This window comes from Rhinopithecus bieti, unplaced genomic scaffold (assembly GCF_001698545.2).
Source record: "Rhinopithecus bieti isolate Rb0 unplaced genomic scaffold, ASM169854v2 scaffold_12155, whole genome shotgun sequence".
Taxonomy (NCBI): domain Eukaryota; kingdom Metazoa; phylum Chordata; class Mammalia; order Primates; family Cercopithecidae; genus Rhinopithecus; species Rhinopithecus bieti.
Window position 1 is genome coordinate 948,372 of NW_016807423.1, and position 23,964 is coordinate 972,335.

The 23,964-nt window shown below is 41.3% G+C and overlaps 1 protein-coding gene across 11 annotated transcripts in view; it reads right to left on the reverse strand.

Moving 5' to 3' along the window:
- Positions 1 to 23,964, reverse strand: part of MAST2 (microtubule associated serine/threonine kinase 2) — a 259,350-nt gene that overhangs the window by 100,695 nt on the left and 134,691 nt on the right. Inside the window, exons 1-2 of one of the 11 annotated variants that reach the window (XM_017881767.1) lie at positions 18,324 to 18,445; positions 14,544 to 14,738 (exon numbers count right to left, since the gene is read on the reverse strand). The exons of 6 other annotated variants lie outside the window; for them this stretch is intronic. In XM_017881767.1, the coding sequence (XP_017737256.1) occupies positions 14,544 to 14,698 (155 nt within the window). In that variant the 5' untranslated portion in view covers positions 14,699 to 14,738; positions 18,324 to 18,445. Of the gene's footprint in view, positions 1 to 14,543; positions 14,739 to 18,158; positions 18,446 to 23,964 lie in introns of those variants that run through there. 4 more of the 11 variants (XM_017881765.1, XM_017881766.1, XM_017881775.1 and 1 more) reach the window with 4 other exon arrangements.

Sequence of the window (23,964 nt, forward strand, 5' to 3'; positions counted from 1 at the left end):
TTTTTTTTTTTTTTTTTTTTTTTTTAAAGAAATGGGGTATCACTAAGTAGATCAGGCTGGTCTTGAACTCCTCAGCCCCCTAAACTGCTGGGATTATACCATGCCTGATGCATATTTTGGCTTTTAAAAAGCATTCTCCACTAAAAAGAACTATGCTGCCTAGAGCAAAAGCTCAAGGGCTAGTGAGCGTACAAAATAAGCCAGCCAGGAATATCTTCTCAGGCCAGAAAGTTATTTAGTTCTCAAAGAATGACAGAGACATCAAAAAGACACAAAAGTCGGCCTGAAGAAACTTCCTTTGACCACATATGATACAATTTGAGCATCAAAACTATAATGGTATTAACAGATTATATAACCCCTCAAATAAGACAAATCCACTGAATGTTTTTTGGAGTGGGGAGGGTAGAGTGGAGAGACAAAGTCTCACTCTGTCACCCAGGCCGGAGTGCAGTGGTGCGATCTTGGCTCACCACAACCTCCGCCTCCTGGGTTCAAGCGATTCTCGTGCCTCAGCCTCCCGTGTAGCTGGGATTATAGGCGTGAGCTACCACGCCAGGCTAGTTTTGTATTTTTAGTACAGACGGGGTTTCAACACATTGGCCAGGCTGGTCTTGAACTCCTGACCTCAAGTGATCCACCGACCTCAGACTCCCAAAGTGCTGGGATTACAGGTGTGAGCCAGAGTGCCCGGCCAAAAGTCCACTGAATTTATACAGTATAATAAAATATGTGAAAAATGAATAGGGAGAGGTGAAAGCTTTTGCTATGGTGAAATGCCAACTGATGGGTATAGAAAGAATTATGAAATTGTAAAAATAACATTCAGTGACCAGCATAGTATAATAATACAACCAGGAAACATCAATGAATCCTAAAAACAGGGCGTTAAAATTTGATGAGGAATGGGGTACTAACATAATTTTAAGAACATTCCCATAAAATACTTATTAATGAGCAAGGGAAAAAGAGTAACTTTACAGCAGCAAAACTTTATGGCAGCAAAACACCACTTTTTTAATAAAGCGATCAAGGTTAACTTCATAGTAATGGGACAAAATGGAAACCTGTATAACCCAACAGGATGCAATGAGAACACAACATTGCTGGATGTAGTAGCTCATGCCTATAATCCCAGCCCTTTGGGAGGCCGAGGCAGAAGAATCACCTGAATCCAGAAGTTCAAGACCAGCTGGGCAACACAGCAAGATCCTGTCTCTAAAAAATGTTTTAAAAACTTAGCCAGGCATGGTAGTACATGCCTATATTTCTAGCTACTCTACTCAAGAGGCTGGGGTGGGCCGGGCGTGGTGGCTCACACCTGTAATCCCAGCACTTTGGGAGGCTGAGGCGGGCAGATCACCTGAGGTCAGAGGTTTGAGACCAGTCTCACCAATATGGTGAAGTCCCATCTCTACTAAAAAAAAATACAAAAATTAGCCGGGCGTGATGGCGGGCGCCTGTAATCCCAGCTACTAGGGAGACTGAGACAGGAGAATCGCTTGAATCCGGGAGGCGGAGGTTGCAGTGAGCCAAGATTGTGCCACTGCACTCCAGCCTGGGTGACTGAGTGAGACTCTGTCTCAAAAAAACAAAAACAACAAAAGAGGCTGGGATGGGAGGATCACTTGAACCCAGGAGGTAGTGACTGTGCCACTACACTACAGCCTGGGCAACAGAGCAAGACTCTATTTAAAAAAAAAAAAACACAATACCACCTTTTTGTGATATTTCTGCCAAAGGTTCATAACCTGATTCTAATCCTGCGGAAATAACAGACAAATTCAAATTAAAGGACATCCTATCAAATAAACTGGTCTGTGATCTTCAAAAGTATCGAGATTATAAAAACTGAGGAAATAACTACAAAATTGCGTGAGATTGAAGGAAATAGAAGATGAATAACAGTAGAATTCTAACACATGATCCTGGATCGGAACTTTCCGTTACAAGGGATATTACTAGGACATTTGGTGAAATATTAATTAAACTTGTAGATTAGATGCAGTATTTATCAATGTTAGTTTTCTGATTTTAACGGCTGTATTGTTATGAAAAGTCTCTGTAGGAAGTATACACTAAAGTATTCAGGGCTGATGAGATAACATATCAGGAACTAATTCTGTATGGGTTAGGACAAGGGCTGTCAAACTTTTTCTGTAAAGGCCAGATAATAAGTATTTTAGGCTTTGCAAGTCACATGTGGTCTCTGTCACATATTCCTTGTTTTTTGTAAATATCCCTTAAATATGTAAACTTCATTATTAGCTTGTGGTTTGTATAAACACAGCCTACGGGTCACATTTGGTTCATGGGGTTTATTTTGCTGACCCTTTGGTTTGGGGGGTGAAAAGCTCTTTGAACTATTCTTGGAATTTTGACGTTAAAAAAATATTTCTGCTAACATCCAGAAAAATCACTTGAAAAGTTCTGGGAATGACTGAATAGGGGTGAATAAGGCTGAAAGCTTATGAAATAAAAAGCATCGCTTTTACTCTACCCCATGCTGTGAAGTTTCCTACTGCCCATGCGGGCATCTTCTCCTGCTCAGAGGGCCTAGCATGCAGTTGAATGAATGAATGAAAGAATGAATAAATCTATCTCAATTTCCCAGGACAGGAAAACTGATTCCCTTCACATAGGATTAAAACAACAACAACAACAAAAAAAAAACAGGCCAGGTACGGTGGCTCACACCTGTAATCCCAGCATTTTGGGAGGCCGAGGTGGGTGGATCATAAGGTCAGGAGTTCAAGATCAGCCTGGCCAAGATGGTGAAACCCCATCTCTACTAAAAATACAAAAAAAATCAGCCAGGCGTGGTGGTGGGTACCTATAATCAGCTACTCAGGAGGTTGAGGCAGAGAACTGCTTAAACCTGGGAGGCGGAGGATGCAGTGAGCCAAGATCGCGCCATTGCACTCCAGCCTGGGTGACAGAGCAAAACTCCATCCCCCCTCCAAAAAAAAAACTTCTTTCTTAAGGAATATTTTAATACGACTTTTTACTTGGCTACATTGAGATACCATTTCTTACCTCTCAGATTAGCAAAAATTCAAAAGCTTGACAATCATATTGTTGGCAAGGCTGTGTGCAAATAGACATTATCTTAAACTGCTGATGGAAATGTAAAATAGTATAACTATAAACTGTGGAGGGAAACTGGACAATATCTAATAAAACTACATATACATTTAATTTTTGACTCAGCTATCCCAGTTCTAGGAATTTATCCTGAAGATACCCCTCCAAAAAAAAAAAAAAAAAAAATCCCCCCCAAAAAAAAAAAAAAAAAAAAATCAATCAATCCATCTATCTACACACACATATATGTATATATTAAGAAACAATTAAACCTACGAAAATTAATTCTTCTATGCCAAGGATCTATCATCGTAAATTAATTGTTTCTCTGACTCTACTCCAATATGCTTGTTTCTTAACAACAGGACTCTCTAGCCCTGAGCCCATCCTATCTACCAAAATGAGGCCATCAGGATCGGCACTGGCTCCTCCTCCTGTGACATCTAGGGACATGAAGGAAAAGCTGCTGCCTTCTAGATTCATTCTCATCTCTCAGAGTCCCAGGGTCTATATAACAAGCATGACTACTATAGATACTTCCTCTTTCTACGTGGGCCAGAAGAGGAAGCCAAAGTTTTCCTCAGCTGAGCAATCAGTTAGCTACTTAAATGGCAAACTCCAAGGGGCTTCATCACCACTAACTCCCCCTGTGCTGCTCTAGGCAAACAATCTTCACTACAAAGCAGTAATCAGCAGGTATGAAACACTGACCAAGGAACCCAGGACACTCAGGCTTTAGGCTGAAGACTCAGGAAAGAGTCTAAGCCAAGTTGACTTAAGTAAGGGTAATTATCTGTGTACTTCAGGGTAAAAAAAAATAGATAACGAGGAGAAAATTCTTTCGTGTAAGTACTGTAGTTAATAAAGGGAATGGGAATCATCTTTTGCAAACTCCTAAGAAAATAATGAATCTAGGTGATGATTATCAATGGCCACTACTAACAAAACAAGGGAGAGACTTGACATTACCTGCCTCCTGACAGATATACACTGAACTAACTGATAAGTATTCTTCCCACCCCCTCAACCCAACCAAACCACAATAAGGTCAAGCCCCCAGTTTATAGGAAATACAGAGCTCATAAGAACATGTTAGAAGAAAAGCTCTGAAGGATGCAGTCAGCAAAATGCAGAATGTGGGAAAGTCTACAAGAACAAACAACTCAGTTTCTGCAACAAATTAATTGCAAGGAAAAAAAAAAGAAGGTGAGAACACCCTAGATTAAAATAAACTTTGCAGCACAGCCTGGGCAACATAGCAAGACCCTATCTCTACAAAAAATGGAAAAAATTAGCCAGGTTTGTGGTGCATGTCTGTAGTCCCAGCTACTTGGGAGGCTGAGGTTGGAGGATTGTTTGAGCCCAGGAGTTCAAGGTTGCAGTGAGCTGTGATCGTGCCACTGCACTCCAGCCTGGGCAACAGAGAGAGACTGTCTCAAAAAGAAAAAAAGAAAGAAAGAGTGATCAGACATCCCAATTATTTTATTTAACAGGTTTATGTCTGTTGTCCCAGTAATATTAACAGAATCCTCTTTCATTATCAAAAGTTTCCTAGTTTAGATAGTAAATTGTATCACCACCCTACCTAAGAGACGTATTAACCAAATACACTGTGCTGACATAGTTTGGCTACTGATTCCAAAAAACCAACTGCAAAAAAATTTGAATATTAACTGGATATTTGATGATATTGATAAACTATCAATTGTTTTAGGTGTGGTAATAATATTGTGATTACATTTTTAAGGAGTCCTTACATTTAGAGATACAAATATATATAGACGAAATGACATAAAATTTGAGATTTGCTTCAAAATAAGCAAGAGAGACAGAGAAAGAAAATAGGTATTTTATTTCTAGTATGAAATAGTATACCATGAGCTGACAATGTAGACGATACTGGGGATATAGTATGAGTCTTTCTACTTTTGAACATTTTGAGATTTTCCATAATACAATGTTAAATGTAGTAAATAAAATTTTCCTAGTTCTAGAAACAGAAGTACCCTAGAAAGCTTCAACTTCCTGCTCTTAGGCAAGAGCAAGCATTTGGCATCTAGCCATACAGAATTATATCTTTATTCAGGGTCACCTGGAGCCAGGGTCTATGAAACACTGTCACATATAAGGGTTCCTGAAGTTAAATCACAGCTACTAGTCTTCCTTATTTTACCTTTTCAATGAAAAAACAAACAAACAAAAAAAAATCAAAAAACCTCCCTTCTCTAACAAGAGAATCACTTCTTCTGAAGATACTCTCAAGATGCTCTTTCCCTGCTGTAGGAGGAGAAATGAAATACCTTAAAACTGTTTCCTTTCCTCCTTGCCAAAAACTGGTTTTTTAGAAAGAATGTAATTCAAAGTGTTTTTCATTTCAGTCCATGCCCTGCTGAGCCCCAACAGGACAGTTTTCAGCAGAAACAATCAGTGAGACTGCATGAGAGGGCAGGTGGGCACCCAGCTTCCACTGCCTCACCTAAGCCAGTAATGGAGCTTCCGCAGTATGGACATATGGCGGGCAATACGTACAGTTATCCAAGGGAAAAATAAGAATATGAGAAAAGTAATGGAAGCAAAGAAAAAAGTAATGGAAGCAAAATGAAGTGCTAAGAATTAGCAACATCTGAGTTTCCCAACAATGGAAGCAGCAAAATAACCGGTATAGCAGCCCAGGTAATATTCTAAACAATTGTAGATGTACTGACTCACTTAATTCTTACTATAATCCTTGAAGTACCATTGTAAGTCCCATTTTAATGATGTAGAGAACTGAGGTATAAAGAAGTGAAGTAATCTGCCTACCACCATTATGCAGCAGGGCCAGGATAAGAACAAGTTCTGGGAGATGCTTCTCTTTTGAAATTACTCTGAAAAGCAGTTGTTTAAAAAAAGACAAGAGAAGCAGGTGTTGGTAAAATGAAAATAGTGCTTTCTCTTTGGCAGGAAATAATTTTGACACTACCAGAAAGGGGTTTCAAAGGCTGCCTAGTTCTGGAGGAGGCCTAAAGGAACACCTGTCCATCTGCCACACGGTCTACCGAAAGCCTCTCATACATGTGACATAGGAGGCACCAGAGAACTAAATTGGTACTAATGGACGAAAGCTTCGAGAGTGAACTGTTTGTTGCTGAAGATGTTCAAGCAAAGGCTGAATAGCTTTTTGCTAGAGATTGTATGGAAGGAATTCCTATGCAGTAGGAAGCAAGCTAAAACTAGAATGCTTCCAATATGAAAATCACTCTAGTATGGATTTCCTCCTGCAAGCCCTCCTACTTCAGGGCTGACAAAGTCTATGGCAATTCAAAACTGATTCAAAACTTAAGTCATTCTGTGTTCCATTAAGTAGTTAACATCAAACTTCTATCCCCAGCAGGCCTACAGCTGGGCCAGTGAATAGCCAGAGACACAACTGCCTCCTTTCTTCAATGACACCAGTTGCAACACAAAGTCAATCTAGCACTCTTACTCTAAAAATGCAACACCCACATCTGAGTGCCAATCAGTATGCTGGAATCATTTTCTTAGAAGACATGCAAATGAACTAAAGGTTAGTGGTTATTTAATTCAACCCAAATCACAATTAAATTTATTATGCCTCTTAAGGTTCATCATACCCATCTGAGACACTTAAGAGCTAGCATCAACGTCTGTTTATAACAGACTCATTCCTTCAATCAAGGCATAAAATGCAATGTATTACAGAGCTAGAGAGGGTATCATTTCAAAACTGTATCTTGATTGTCCTTCAAATTATTATGGGCAACAATTTGTAAGGTCCTAAGACCATCCCTAAGATGCAGTCAATAAAGAGGGTTAAGACCTTAAGCAGGGCTAGTCCTCACTACACTATGATGCAAGGGAACACTGTTTTCCAATCCTCTGGGGCAATGCAGCCAAATGCCTCAATAGCTGTGTTGGTTTACCAGGGCTGCCATACATAACCAAGTGTCAAAAACTGGGTGACTTAACCAACAGAAATTTATTTCCTCATAGTTCAGGCTAGAAGTTCAAGATAAGGGTATTAGCAGGGTTGGTTTCTTCTATGACCTCATTCCTTGGTTTGTAAATGGCTACCTCCCTTTGTCTTTGCATGGCCTTCCCTCTGTGCTTGTCTGTGTCCTAATCCCCTCTTCTCATAAGTAATCCTGGATTAGGATCTATCTGAAAGACTTCATTTAACCTTAATTGCCCCTTTAAAGATCCTATCTCCAAATACCATGAGTTATTGGGGGTTAGGATTTCAACCTATACAAATTTTAGTAGAACATAATTGAGCCTATAATAGTTATACTCATCAAAGAAAAAAAAAAAGAGATAAAAAAGACATCGTAATATGGCCACTGCCATGACTCTGGCTGCAGTGGGGTAGAGGAGCAGGCCACGGGTCCACAGGTGGAGATGCCAAGGTGGGCAGTCCCTGGAACCCACCCCTGGAAGTCCCCACCTCCTAGTTCCCTCTCTCCTGGTACTCAAATTCACTGCCAGTAGCACCCAATTTTCAGTTATTCACTTACGCACATTGTTTACTGGAACCATTTTTCTCATCTTTCTACTTTACTTGCTTATTTGCTTAATAAATTGAGTGAGAGAGGTTCATCATAAGGATACTGCAGAATGGAGGTTCATCACTCTCTTCACTAAGCACAGATTCTGTCCTGGACTGTGAATTTGAGTACAGCGAACAAAACTAAGTTAATTGATGAAGTAATAAGCAGGGGTAAAATGGAATGATACAAGCCTAAAAAAACAGAGGGATTTTTTTGCCGGGTGTGGTGGCTCATGCCTATAATCCCAGCACTTTGGGAGGCTGAAGTGGTCAGGTTACTTGAGGTCAGGAGTTCGAGAACAGCCTTGCCAACACGGTGAAACCCACTCTCTACTAAAAATACAAAAATTAGCCAGGTGTGGTGGCGGGTGCCTGTAATCCCAGCTATTGGGGAGGCTGAGGCAGGAGAATCGCTTGAACCTGGGAGGAAGAGGTTGCAGTAAGCCAAGATCATGCTACTGCACTCCAGCCTGAGTGACAGAGTGAGAACCTGCCTCAAAAAAAAGAACAGAGGTTTTTACAAGAAGGTAATAAAGGTAATGACCTAGAAGTGACAACAGACTGTGAGAATACCAATTCCCACCCCCAGGATTGGAGGATTTATTAAACAATGTTATTAATACATCACCTTGGGAAAAGACCCAAGGCTGCAAAAACTACTTTGGTTCAGAACATGTGATATTACATAATGAAAGTATCTCAGATAGAGACATGGAACAGTGTGGTTGTTAAGAATGTGATCTCTGAAGCCAGACTACCCAGGTTTCTATCCCAGTTCTGCCACTTACACAGCTGTGTTATCTTGAGCAATTTATTTAATCTCTGTACCCTTGCTTCCTCATGTGTGAAATAAGTACAATGATAATATCTCTCATAGAACTGGTATGAGAAGCAAATGACCTTTACATTTTCAAGTGCTAAGAACAGTGCCTGGGAGCTGGTAAGTGCTCAGTTTGTAAATTTATTAAATAAATTCTCGATTGCATATGGTTCATCAGAAACATCACAGTGATGGCAGCAGCAGCCCGTCATTGCCATGAAGCAGTCACTGCCATGATGCTGGCTGCAGTGGGGTACAGGCGCAGGTCACGGGTCTTCTGGTGCAGACGCCAAGGTGGCCAGTCCCTGGAACCCTCCTCTGGAAGCCCCCCAACAAGCCCACTGCCCTGGGAACCCACCCCTGGGAACTGCCACAATTGGGCCAGTCTGAGCTGAGCTATCCACCAGTGGGAGAGAAGCGCACAGAGGAACAGGCAGAGAGGGGCACTAGGGCGGAGCTGGGCCCAGGGTGGTCCCATGCTTGCACAGGGAGCACAGGAGCCTGGCCCGAGACATGGAGCTGGGGCCATGCTTCAGGGGCCCAGGGTGGGAAGTGAAAGCGGCATCTCACAGCAGCAAATACAACATGTCCACATTGTTCACCAGCAGATTACCATGTAAACAACTGGCATGGCCACTGCCAGGAGCCCCAGACTCGATACGTTAGAGCAGCCCAGCGCCTGGCCCGGGACAATGCACTGGACCGGAAGCCCTTGCTGAAGACTGCTAGGAGGTGCAGCTGGGGCTGCATGCTCTACGAAGTCGGTGCGAGCCAGGGAAAAGCGGGAGCCCCACCCCTTCTGAGTTGGTGGGGTGGAAGCCCCCTGGGTGGGAACTCCCTGGGTGCAGCCACTGCTGCCCTGCTGCAGCTTCGGACTCAGGCATCTCTGAACTCTCGGGCCTAGGAAGGCCCCTGCCCCTCGCAGGCTCAGAATTGTCTACTCTCGCTACCTGGCTTCTCCCCTGTCGGTGCCTACTCCAATCTCGGAGCAAAGTTGGGGCCCAGCCCGGGAGCTGTCACAGTCCAGCTGGTTGTGCACATGCTCAGGGCAGTGCTGACACGCCAGCCCCCTTGCCACTTTGACCCCCTCCAGACTTTGGGCACTGACAAGCATGGGAAGGAGGCTGAGGAGTGCGCTGAGGACAGCCCAGTGCTAGCCTGCAGGCACCCCTTAGCATGAACAGCCTGGGGACCATGAACAGCAGCAGGAGGCAGACAGGCTCCAGGGCAGAAGGAAGCTGGTCCACAGTGAAGACCCACCTTCAAGCCAGGGAAAGCCTGAAGCCTGGGGGCTGGGTTGCTAGTCCCAGAAACTGCAAGGGCAACTTGTGGTGCTTTTCCCTGGGCCCACCCATGGCTGCCCATGGACCAACCAGCATGCACTTCCTCCCCTATGAGGCCCATAAAAACCCCTAGACTCAGCCAGACTTGGGGAGAGGAAGGAGGGATCACAGGGAGATAATGGGACCACCTGCCTGCAGAAAGGAACCACCCATTCCAGGACCTCCTCTCTGCTGAGAGCTGAACACTCAATGGGAGGACCTGCCTACAGACAGGAGCTACCCACTGTGGGTCCCCTCTAAGCTATTATATCACTCAACAAAGTTCCCCTTTGTCTTGCTCACCCTATACTTGTCTGTGTACCTCATTCCTTCCGGATGCAGGACAAGAACTCGGGACCCGCCGAATGGCAGGGCCAAAACAGCTGTAATACAAATAGAGCTGAAATATGCCCCTTGCTCACCACATTGTGGGTGACAAGGAGAGAAGAGAGAAGGGAAGAACTCAAGAGAAGGAGAGAAGAGCTGCGGCCCTTCAGAGAGACTAGACCTGAGAGCTCCCCAAGCCAAGCTGTGACTCCCACTTTGGGGCCTGATGGCTCCCAGAGTCTCCAAGCTTCTGGGCACCACTGCATTCCTTTGTGCCAGCTGTGGAAGCTGCTTGTGGTGTGCCTGGTCCTGATGCAGCCTCACAGTGAGCCAGCACCCATGCCAGCCCCTGGAGCTGGCCGCCCTGCTGCAGCAGTTGGCATGCCTGACTGTGTGCAGTGGCCAGACCCTATGCTCGCTTGCTCACACACTCCTCACCATTCTGCTCCAGTCTCTTTGGAGGTTTGGGATCCAGGCTGGTAGCTTGAGCCAAGTGCAGCCTGCCAGGCCAAGTGGGCCCAGCAGGCCCGAGCAAAGCTCAGGCAAAGGCGTCACTGGTCACAGAGGTTTCTAGCTAGAAAAGCAACACTTCCCAGGATCCTGTAACAACAGCCGAGGGGTTAAGACCACAGGCATTGGAGTAAGATACTGTGGGGTTGAATGGTAGTTTCTACTGCTTATTAATAACTTCCTTAACTTCTCTGTACTACAGTGTCTTCATCTATAAAACAGATTTACTCAGATTATCCACCTCATCAAAAAAATGAACATGTGTCACCCACCTCATCAGAGTATTTTGAGAATCAAATTTAACAAATGTAAGTCATTTTAAAAATGTTAAGACATAGTAAATGCTCAGCAAATGTTGCCTATTCTTATTCTTTTGATATTTCATTTTCCAACTTTTCTTGACTAAGGAAGATAGAATAATTTTTTTTTTTTTTTTTGAGACGGAGTTTCGCTCTGTCCCCAGGCTGGAGTGTGGTGGCGCGATCTCGGCTCACTGCAAGCTCCGCCTCCCGGGTTCACGCCATTCTCCTGCCTCAGCCTCCCGAGTAGCTGGGACTACAGGCGCCCGCCACCACGCCCGGTTAATTTTTTGTATTTTAGTAGAGACGGGGTTTCACCGTGTTAGCCAGGATGGTCTCGATCTCCTGACCTCATGATCCACCCATCTCGGCCTCCCAAAGTGCTGGGATTACAGGCGTGAGCCACTGCGCCCGGCCAATAATTTTTAAAGAATCTGCTTCTATTGCGCTTATGCAACACATGAATCAGTCAACCAATAATCTCATAAAGCAATAATCACAACTGATGATAGAAGCATGAGCTCAAAATATTAGCAAGACTAGACTTCTGCTTCTCGTCATTATGGGGAATCAGAGATCAGATTTACCCTTGCACCTTAAAAACAAAAAAAAGTAGATGAAATATATGAAACAATAGTTTGCAGACACTGGACCAAAGGGAAACATGCAAAGCAAGCCCTAAGACTGCCCTAGCTTACAACCTGAAGAACACATCTAGGAGTAGCAAAAGGGGGTACTCAAAAAGAGTCCAGCAGTCTCCCTGAGTTAAAAAGACAGAGTTGAGAACTTGGGGAGGCTAAGATGACTAGAATTTTCAAGGCAGGGTACCAGAATAGACAGAGATATACAGAGGGGAACTCTGGAGATCTGCAGGGGCTTCCTCTGAGTTTTCAGCTGAATATCTATCAGCATACGTGGGTAAGGAAACGATCCAAGAAAATGAGTAGGTACCCTCTTCAGAGCTCACAAAGGACCCAGAATCGTTCATGTTCCCATCAGCCTGAGTGGAAAAAACTCACAATACATGAGCATCAAATAGAGTACTCAAAGTACTGCCCCAATAGTAAGAAAAAATTAGCCTCATGTGCTGCCCTGGTCTCACCAAAGCCTAAAAGTAATCCTTCAAAGGATCAAACAATTTCTAAATAACTGCATCCCAGAGTCTCAAGAATGTTTAAAGGAATATAAAAATATCCAGCAAACAAGCTAAAATAATCTTGTCATATTAATGAAATGGCACTTTGCATGGCACGGATACAAAAGAAAAGTGGAATGAAGCACTAATACAGTGACCAAACATGTGAGCAAGTCTACGGAAAACAAAACAAAACAAAACCATGAAATTTAACAAGTTTCCATGAAATTTAACAAGCTCCAAAGCTGTAAGACCAATATTGCTCCAGGTTGTGTGTTCTGAGATCACAGTCATCAAGAGATATTCAAAACCATGTGCCAAGACTGGGTACATCTTGGGGGCTACCCAACTTACAATCTTTCTCAGCCTCATATGCCAAGCGCTAGTACATCTAGAAGAGATGCCTTCTGAGAGAAGTTAGCCTCTAACATTGTCCTATGGCAGTCTATCACTGTCCCAAACTGCCTGTGGAATTTAAGCTCCTGTATCAAATAATGTCACTTAAGTCTGCGTGATACATCGTGCTTCACTTAAACTTTTAGTTTTTCAGGTTACTATTCTCTAACAAAAAGCTTAACAAATAACTACTGATCAGTCACACTTTCCTTTTTTAACATTTTTTTTTCAATTGGCTTCTAAGATACTTCTCCTGGTCCTTGCTCTTGAATGAATAGCTAATTCATTTTCGTCTAATTCCTCACTATCGCCCCAACCTCTAAAACTTGCCCCAGGGCTCAATCCTTGGATATCTCTTCCTCCTCTATCAATTCCACCTTTAAAATACATCCCCAAATCTGACCACTTCTTATCATCTCAATCACCATGGGTTCAAATAACCATTGTCTCTTACCTGGTGGCCTTCTAACTATAACCAGAGTGGGTTTTTTTGTTTGCTTTTTTTTGTTTGTTTGTTTTTGTTTTTTTGACAAGGTTTTGCTCCAAGGCTGGAGTGCAGTGGTGTGATCTCAGCTTACTGCAACCTCCACCTCCCAGGTTCAAGACATCCTCCCACCTCAGCCGCCCGAGTAGCGGGGACTACAGGCATGTGCCACCATGCCCAGCTAATTTTTGCATTTCTTGTAGAGACGGGGTTTCATCATGTTGCCCAGGCTGGTCTCGAACTCGTGAGTGGTCTTGAACTCAAGCAATCCGCCTGCCTCGGCCTTCCAAACTGCTGGGATTATAGGTGTAAGCCACTGCGCCCAGCCCAGAGTGATCTTTTGATGTACGTCAGATCATGACATTCTTATTTAAACCTTCCAGTGGCTACTCATCTCACCCAGCATAAAAACAAAAGTCCTGGTGGGGTGTGGTGGCTCACACCTGTAATCCCAGTGCTTTGGGAGGCCGAGGCGGGTGGATCACTTGAGGTCAGGAGTTTGAGATCAGCCTGGTCAACGTGGTAAAACCCTGTCTCTACTAAAAATACAAACATTAGCTGGGAGTGGGGGCAGCCACCTGTAATCCCAGCTACTCCGGAGGCTGAGGCAGAAGAATCACTTAAATCTGGGAGGTGGAGGTTGCAGTGAACCGAGATCGTGCCATTGCACTCCAGCCTGGGCAACAAGAGCGAAACTCCATCTCAAAAAGCCTCAAAATTGTTTAATCTGGCTGCCCACTATACTTCAGGCCTCACTTCCCAACACTCATCACCCAACTTATTCTGTACCAGCATCACTGGACTCTGTTGCACAAAGAATACATGGAGCAAGCTCCTAGATTAGGCCCCTGGCACTTCCATGTTGCCTCTGCCTGGAACACTTTTCTTCCAGATCCATTCAGGCTCCATGACTTCCTTCAGGTCTTTTTTCATATGTCAACTTACCACTGAGGACCTCCCTGACCACCTTACATAAAATGTCAAGCCCTGGCCTCTACATTCTCTTATCCTACTTTATTTTTCTCAGAAGCACCATGTCTATCCATTATGTTATATATTTACTCATTAACTTGTCTTTCTCCACGAGAATCTAAGCTCCTTGAGGACAGGGATTTTATTGCTTTATGTTCACTGCTTTACTTCTCATGCCTAAAACAGTGTCCTAGCAGATAGCATATAATCAAATAATGTTGAATATAAGAAAAGGAAGGCAGAAAGAAAGGGGAGAAGGTCTATTTTCCTCAACCTGAACAAACCATTTAACTTGTGGACACAAATTTTCCCATCGTGTAAAATGTGAGGTTTGAACTTTTGAACCTCCAAAGAGTTCTAGCACTCTGCCACACTATGGGGTGGTCACAGGTCATAGTTCACAAGGTTGTCCAACGGTCAGGATGGCCACACAATTTATAACAGCCTCAAAAATCCAAGTACTGATAACCTACCCTCCTTTCTTCTGACATTTTCAATACAACAGAAATCTGTGATATTTATTTCACTCCTCTCCGTGACAGAACCAAGACTCTTACTCCATTTCTCCCCATTAAGGAGTAAGGTATGGGTTTCAACATTTGGCCAGAAGCAATTGTCAAGGCCCAGATTCACAGCAAGTTTCCTTACCTCCACGGCAGTGGGCGGCTGGAACAAGGAGTGCCAGGACTGCTGTGGGCTCGTGGGTTCAGGAAAAAGGCAAGAGGAGAAGTAGCCAAAGCACAATCAGCACTAAATGGGACTTTAGTGAGGAAGAGGGCTGGAGCAGATGTGGGTGAAAACATGTGCTGGTTTACTTCAGCTCCTCGGCAAAGGGTAGAGATTCTGACAAGGTACCACAACAGGAAAAAAACAAGGTCAGTGATTAACTTTTCAACCAAAAAGAAACATATTCAAAGTGGCTTGGTTTAGGCAAAAGTTCAAGAAAAGTGGTCAAAATCATTCTCCAATATCATACTTTAGTACCAATGTTGGTATAGGATGACAACAGAGACAAAAACTTAATCCATAAAATTAAAATACAATATTTAAGATTTGGCTACTCAACATATTTGTTATTTATTTTTATTTTTATTTTTTGAGACGGAGTTTTGCTCTTGTTGCCCAGGCTGGAGTGCAATGGCACGATCTTGGCTCACTGCAATCTCCACCTCCTGGGTTCAAGTGATTCTCCTGCCTCAGCCTCCCAAGTAGCTGGGATTACAGACATGCACCACCACACCCAGTTAATTTTGTATTTTTAGTACAAACAGAGTTTCATCATGTTGGTCAGTCTGGTCTCAAACTCCTGACCTCGAGTGATCCACCCACCTAAGCCTCTCAAAAGTGCTGAGATTACAGATGTAAGCCACTGCACCCAGCCAATTTAGAATTGGTTTCTGGGCAAACCAAACATTGCAAATTTACTACAACTCATCAATTAGCAGGCAACAGTTAATATTTAATGTTCAATGACTAAAACTTCCTAGAGAAATGTGTATGTCCCTAAGAGTAAAACATTCTGAATAGTTTATAAATTATTGATTATATCTACAATAATACGAATTTGTTTAGCTAACTTTTCTCTAATGAATGTATCAGATAATGTCAGTTAACTATGTATTTTGCTTCCACTTAAATTTTAGATTCCCAGGTTATTTTTTCCCATAAAAACAATCTAGCCATTTTGACATGTTAAGTCCTATTGAAGATTATTAAATAAGATCTTTAGATTGAAAACAGGTGATAAATACAGATTTCTAATTTGCTACCATTAGTAGAAATTACACATGATAAAAATAATAAAAATAATATTCACAATATTTAATTTGCTACCTTATTGGCATGGCTTTCTGTAAACACACCATATTTAATTTCCAAGGTAAAAAAATTACTTAAGTATCACATAAGTACCTGATCTACTTCAAAATGATAACATTATTAGTTTCTTGTACTGTTATTTCTGACTGTTTATAATATGGACACAGTGACATTCAAAGGAAATCTTCACTTTCCTAGTCACTATCACTCTAGTGGTCTTCAGTTTACTTCTCAGGTGGATACACAATATGGGGTCATAACAGGATAGAATATAGGAGGGCAAACAGCTATTTAAAATTACAGTTATGCCCCCATTTCTACAAACTCAACATTTTTTTTAAAGTTAAAAGAAGTAAAAATGTTAATTTTAAGTTAATTTCTCCTTTTCAAAAGAATTTTCACTCTTCCAAAGAACTATTTCAAAGTTAAGCTCCTCCATATATAAGTTAGAACCAATTACAACATTAGACAGTACTTACTTGTTAACCTGAATAATATGCTTATACAAAATTTTGAAGCCTTAAGTCTCATCACATAAAATGAAGTTTAGCCATTTTGTTCAATATGTAATTGAAATTATAAAAATCTATGAAAGCCAAATTTCATTTCTTTTTTTTTGAGATGGAGTCTCCCTCTGTTGCCCAGGCGGGAGTACAGTGGTGTGATCTCGGCTCACTGCAAGCTCCGCCTCCCGGGTTCACGCCATTCTCCTGCCTCAGCCTCCTGAGTAGCTGGGACTACAGGCGCCCGCCACCGCGCCCAGCTAATTTTTTGTATTTTAGTAGAGACAGGGTTTCACCGTGTTAGCCAGGATGGTCTCAATCTCCTGACCTCGTGATCCGCCCTCCTCGGCCTCCCAAAGTGCTGGGATTACAGGCATGATCCACCACACCAGGCCAGCAAATTTTATTTTCTTTTTGTCCCTAATTACTACCCTGCAAACTGGTTATACAATGCGTCTAGAGTCTAAAAAAGATTGTTTGAAAAAGGAAAAGGTGATATACAAACTACTTATTAGCTCCTCAGGGGGTATTTTTCTAACTCAAAGTCAATAAAACAGATTCAATGATTACCAACAGCAGTGTACCAACATTTGAAAAGCATGATTTGCCAGGTATGGTAATCTCAGCACTTTTAAGAGGCTGAGGCAAGAGGATCACTTGAGCTCAGGAGTTCCAGACTAGCCTGAGCAACATAAAGAGACCTTATTTCTATAAAAAAAAATTACAAAATTAGCCAGGTTTGGTGGTGCATGCCTGTAGTCCCAGCTGCTGAGGTGGAAGGATCCCTTGGGCCCAGGAGGTCAAGGTTTAGTGAGCTGTGACAGCACCACTGCACTCCCACCAGGGCCATAAAGTAAGATACTCTCAAAAGCAAAAACAGAACCATGATTTTTGACCATTTAAGTTTTCTTAAACTACAAACTCCATTTAAAATTTTAATTTTGTTAACAAGTGACCTTTACTTTAAATAACACATTAGTTGATGAAGTCTGTTTTTAAATGGTCTTTTACTTTTGTGTCACTATGAGAATAAAAGGTTTTTTTTTTAAAGTGTGTCAATACTCCAACTATACACTTCAAACACATCCTGTTTCTCAAGGTCTAATAGAATCATTAATTCAATCAATAAGCATCCACGGACACTGAAGGGCAACATCACAAAAGAATCCCACTAAAGAAACCTGTCTGTCTTGGGGCAAGCAGTTTGACTCAGGAAGAAAATCTGAAGTACACTCCCTTCACCCTGTGAGTTAAACAAAGGCAGTTCAAGACAGATAATTGAGGTGAAATGGATTCTAGGTCTCTTCTTTCACTGGTTCTCTAATATACTGATGAATTCACTTGGCACTTCTTCATTAAATAAGCCTGAGCTGCTCTTGGAAAAGTCACCCTGAAGAGGAAGCCTTCTTCCACTCCCAGCTTTGATATTCTCACCTAATAAAGTTTATTTCTATATTGGCCAATATAGAAATAAAATTCAGGTCACACCCTAAAGGACCCATGCTTGAATCTGCAAGGGCAGATCTGAGTTCCTGAGCTGACAGGTCATGGGAAGAAATATCTTCTCTAGTCAAAGGAGGAGGTACTTTTTGTTTCCATTGGTTTCTCACATTTATGGGGCTTGTATATGCAGCTTTGACACTAACTTTAAATAAACATTTGCTTTCAAGGCAAGAAAATAATTGTCTTCATTTTTTTACTCAGTTCCCCAAGTATTCAGGAACCCCTAAAATGACATCTAACTCAGTTTCTGGAATTGGAAACCTCATATGCCCCTGCCAAGGACCACTGTTTTGACCTTGAATTAATCAAGCCAGCTCAGCCCTCTTCCTGACAGGCATCTCCAAAACAGTCTTCATCCAAATAAACGAAGCTGTGTTAGTTGGCATTAGTTTTTTTCCCTGACATCTGCCAGTTTCCATAGAGACCCCAGCCTCCTTACTGAATCCGCAGACACGGTGCTCCCAGTCTCTCTCGCCTCCGTTTCATCATTCTCCTGGCTACTCAAGTTTTGCCCTCACACTGGAGTCTTGGTAGGAAGTTCTCTCACACAAGGGGTATGCAGTTCTGTCAGCCAAAGGAAATTATAAAAGCTTCCCAAACTTACGGCAAAAATTAAAGTACTTTTCTCCAAAAACATGATCTTCAGAACACCCCTCCCCTCCCCTCACAAAAGACCTAAGAGCCCAGGAGGCAGCGGTGGGACAGTGGCAAGTTCCAGATCCCAAATGAATCAGCTGTCCTCTGATCTGCCTGACATCATTCACACTCAGCCAGCAACAAATCAGAGCTACGGAAAGCACCTTGTTCCTGCGTCAGTGACAAGCACCCTCCCCCACAAATCAGTTGCAACCTCCAACCCTGAGGCCTGGCAGCAGTCAAGACTCTGGCAGAAATTATACATAGCAACATGAAAACTCACACTGTGTCAGAAATACTATTAACCCAGAAGGCATGGGCCAAACTAAACAGCTGTTGCAGTGGGCAAGGGACTGGAAGAAAGATCAAGGATCTCAAACTGGTAAAATAATGAGCTAAGACTATGTGGGTGTTTCTGCAACATTATTCATTCTCAAACCCAAGCCTGAAGGAAGACTACAGGGCTTTAATGTTAGGGCTCAAAGCACAGTCATTATTCAAATGCTGAATTTGACCAATTTAACTAAACTGTATTCCTTCAGACAAAGTTCAGTGCCATTTTTTATTCAATTTCTATTACTTGCTAATCATTTGAATATACTTGTGGTAAGAAAAGCCATAAGGAAAGTTAATAAGCCCAGAAACTAACTTAATTTCATCCATTAATATTTAAGGTAAGTTGCAGAAGACCTCTATTGAAGGGTAAGCTAAGCATATTTCTGTATGCTTTAGTTTCCCCACCTGTAAAATGAAGATCATTAAGGTACCTAATATATAGGCTGTGGTGAGGATTAATATATGTAAACAGCAAAGTGCCTAGCACAGAGAAAGCACTATGGAAGTGTTAGCTATTACTGTAATTCTTGCCCTCTTGGAGCAATCTCCCAGTCTAAAGGAAGAGATTAGTCTCAACAAATAGGAAGCCATCTGAGAAAAAGAACCTAGACTCAAGAAAACCAAGTGATCAAGTAAACTGTGGAGCTAAACCCTGGCAGCTAAGAGAGCCAAAGAGAAGCAAGTCTTGTCCCCAGCTTCAGAGGCTCTGCCAACTCTGATGGGCTTCTCTCATTCACCTAGATGACAAAGTATGTCAAACTGTTTTTTCTAGGGTAATGTTCAAAGGACTAATTCATAGGCAAACTAGTGCTTTTTCAAATGCGGGTCACACCTCTTTAGTAAGACATTATATCAATTTAGGAAGTCAGGATCAACATTTTTTAAAAAGGGAAACTACCTGCACACAAAAAGTACATATACAAATGAAATAGAATAGAAAAGAAAATATCAGAGTCCTTCGCATACCGTAGGGTAAGCACTGTTGTGAAATGTGTGTTTATGACATCCATTACTGAAATACATACAAATATACAAATGCGAACATATGTGATGGGTCATAATGTACACACTATTTGTTATTGAGGTCAAGTCTAAAAAGTCTGAAAGCCACTGTTCTAATTACCCAAGCAAACTCACCCACCTAGTAGCTATAGGCCCTCACTTTTCCTCTCCATGTATTAGTCCAATTATTCACCCCTCTCAGCACCCTCTTTTTTCAGAATCCCCAGTTCAGCAGCAGGTCCTAAAGATAACTAGAACACCTCAGAAATCTAGCAGCTCTCAACAAGTACCGGCTCCCACTTTGGAAAGCCTTGTGATAATATCAGGGTCAGCTGCCAAAAGCCCCAACCTTGATCGATCCTCCCGTCCCCAGCTAAGGCTTGCAGTTATGGCTGAACCCTAAGTTTCTACTCAATATTCTGCAATTCTCTAATACCCAAGACCAGGCTACATGATAATAATAATAATAATAACAATAATAATAATGACATAACAGCAGCCAACATTTATTAAGTGCTTAACTATTTATTAGGTTCTATTCTAAGCATTTTACACATTAATATTCATGTAGTACTCATCATAGCCATATGATATATGTACTATTATTCCATTATTTTTTTTTTAATTAGTATTATTTTTTAAAGACAGGTTAAGATCATACCAGTGGTAAGTAGGAAAGTAGCATTTCCTCAATATGTTGGTGCCTGGTTACCTATATATGAATTATACTAGCCAGAAGTGTTCCTGTCTTCAGCCAAGTTGGTAAACTGAAGCAGTCTAACTCTAGTTTCCAATGCTATAAATCACTGTGCTTTACCTTTCAGTAGAAAACTATGACAACAGCAGCAAATGGATTTATTTCTAGCCTGCTCTGAAGAGCAGTACTATTGCAGAGCAGTACTCCTTGGGTGGAGGAGAGACAGCATGGAGCTCCTTAAACAATGTTAAAGTGAGAAAATATTTGTTTGCTTTTTAGAAAATGAAAGCCATATTTTACATCCTTTATCTGACCAAAGAAGATATTATTTTTACCTCCAGGTAACACATCACCACACAGAGTACTTTCTTTAGTGGCATTAGAATCCATTTGTACTAATATTCCTGTGGCTTTGCCAGGACTAGGAAGGCCTAACATTTCCCTGGGACTGGTGACAGGGCTCAATAATTTGCAGTATGGCAAAAGAAACATCTGCCTTCTCTTATTTATTCATACATTTATTTATTGACTGTAGAGCCAGGGAAGAAAGGCCTCTGCTATGGGCTTCTTACTTTAGAGATCCTGCAAAATAACACAAACACAAAAAACAAATTCATTAAAGAAATGGGGTTTCCTCTGTCACAAGATTCTGCACTGGCAAACTGGAACCCTAAAAATCCATTCTTGTAAATTGTACAGTTCAGACCACAGGAAAACCTCTGTCCACATATTTCTTCCCACGTCCTTTAAAAAAGAGGCAACTATGTCAGAATGCCATTTATGGGTTGTGAAACTGCAAACTTCAAGAGAACTCTGCCTGAGATTATGGAATATCTAAGCAGCACAGGGTGTTAGAAATAAAAGACAAGACAAATTAACTGTTATATCCTTCCTGTCAAATAACATGAATATCATAGATAACCTTTCTTAAGAAAGTATTGTCTCCTAACAGAGTCAAACATCCATTTATTTGATTTCTTCCTGTTCCAATTCACGGTTCTGAAGGTACTCATAAAAGTTAGCTCACCATTCCTAGCAGCATCACACAGCAACTGAGGAACATTTTGCAGAATTAAGGAATTCATATTACTAGTAAATGTATTTATATGCTGGTCTAGAAATGACACATATAAGGCAAGGAACCAATTTATTACACTGATTAATGGTTGAACAATTAATGCCAGAATTACAATTTATTTTTATAAAAATATGTACTTACAACAATTTTAATTCAGCTTAATTTTGAATATTTAAAAGAGAAATAACTTAAAATAATAAAAAATTTCCATTTTTTACACTTTATATTTTGATGAGAATATATTCAAACTTTGTACTCTGTGAATATAATGACGTCTTATTTTTAAAGCCTACGGATCACTGAAAATGAGTACAAGCTGTGATCCCAACATACCCAGAAAAATAAGAAAGTGGAGCTCAGAGGAGGAAAAAGAGAAAATCTACAAATAAGCTAGTCTGCTTAAATTTGGGGAAAAAAATTGCATACAAAAAGTACGTACACAATTACTATCACTGAAGATTGAAAACAGAAAATAAACCAGAGTATTCAAAAAAGACAAGTAGCCGGGCATGGTGGCTCACGCCTGTAATCCCAGGACTTTGGGAGGCTGAGGCAGGCAGATCTCTTAAGCCCAGGAATTCGAGACCAGCCTGGCTAAAATGGTGAAACCCTGTCTCTACTAAAAATACAAAAATTAGCAGGGCGTTGTGGTGTGCACCTATAATCCCAGCTACTTGGGAGGCTGAGGCAGGAGAATTGCTTGAACCTGGGAGGCGGAGGTTGCAGGGAGCCGAGATGGCACCACTGCACTCCAGCCTGGGCAACAGAGTGAGACTGTCTTCAAAAAAGAAAAGAAAGGGCTGGGTGGGGTAGCTCATGCCTGTAATCCCAGCACTATGGGAGGCCAAGGCGGGCAGATCATGAGGTCAAGAGATCGAGACCATCCTGGCCAACATGGTGAACCCCCATCCCTACTAAAATTATAAAAATTAGCTGGGTGTAGTGGCACACGCCTGTAGTCCTAGCTACTTGGCAGGCTGAGGTAGAAGAATCACTTGAACCCAGGAGGGGGACGTTGCAGTGAATTGATCACGCCACTGCACTCCAGCCTGGCGACAGACGCTGTCTCCAAAAGAAGGAAAAAAAAAAAAAAAAAAAAAAAAATACCAACATAGAATGATGGTGTGATTGTTATTAAAAGAGTAATATTATCTATACAATATTTAGCCAGATTCCCCTCTCCCCAATGGTTTAAAATAGTCACAGAAAACAATGGAAAACTTACAGGTTTAACATAAATGATTTGAAAAGTAATGCTAAAATGACTGCACATATAAGATAGATTTTTAAAAGGCACTGGCTATGATAAAGCCTTAAATGAAATTATTTATTTAACTGGTAATAAAGTGAGAAAAGATACTTAACTTTTTTTAAGTAAATATTATTCAGTTCTATAGATTATAACAGGGACAAAAGTCATGTTAAACAACAAACTTTATACACTGTCGAGTTACCTAAATAAGAAAAGAGAAAGTAGAAATAAATGAGAATTTCATAGCTTTACATATGGTATAAAAAGTACAGACTTCATCTTCAGTGAGAATTAAAGAAAAAAATTTTCGATTTTAGGCAGGGACCTAAAGACTGGCAAACTTCCACCTGTAACTATGACATTACTGAAACAGAACTAGCCATTCTACTACAAATCACTTAAGAACAGACAAAATATACGATGTAATAGTTTTCAGGCACCAGGAAACACGTAAGAATGAAAACCCAGAAAGAAGGGAAACTCAAAAGTCAGGCTGCTCCCTCCTCAGTTGCCTAGGAGCAATTTTCTTACAATGGCACAGACAGCTAGCATTCAAGCAGAGCACAGTAGTTCCACTAAGCTGAGGAGGCACGGGGTAGAGTTTAGGGAAGCTAATCAAGCAGACACTGCACATTCGTCAAGAAAGACCACATGCTAGGCCATAAAAAAAAGTCTCAAGAAATTTCAGACTATTGAAATTCCATAAATTATGCTGCCTAACCACAACAGAATTAAATTAGAAATCAACTACAATAAGATATAAAATCCTCCAATATTTGGAAACGAAACCACATATTTCTTTTTTTTTATAAGAAACAATAATCTTGTATTTATTTGTTTTTTAATTTTATTTTATTTTATTTTATTTTATTATACTTTAAGTTCTAGGGTACATGTGCATAACGTGCAGGTTTGTTACATATGTATACTTGTGCCATGTTGGTGTGCTGCACCCATCAACTCGTCAGCACCCATCAACTTGTCATTTACATCAGGTATAACTCCCAATGCAATCCCTCCCCCCTCCCCGAAACCACATATTTCTAAATAGTCTATTGGTCAAAGATGAAATGACAAAGAAAATCAGAAAATATTTTGAATTACACTATAATAAAGACACACATACCAAATTATAGAATACAGTTAAACGAGTGCTTAGAGGCACATATATTGCTTTAAATGCTTATATCGAAAAAGGAAGACCTGAAATCACTAATCCATACTTCTGCATTAAAAACATTAAA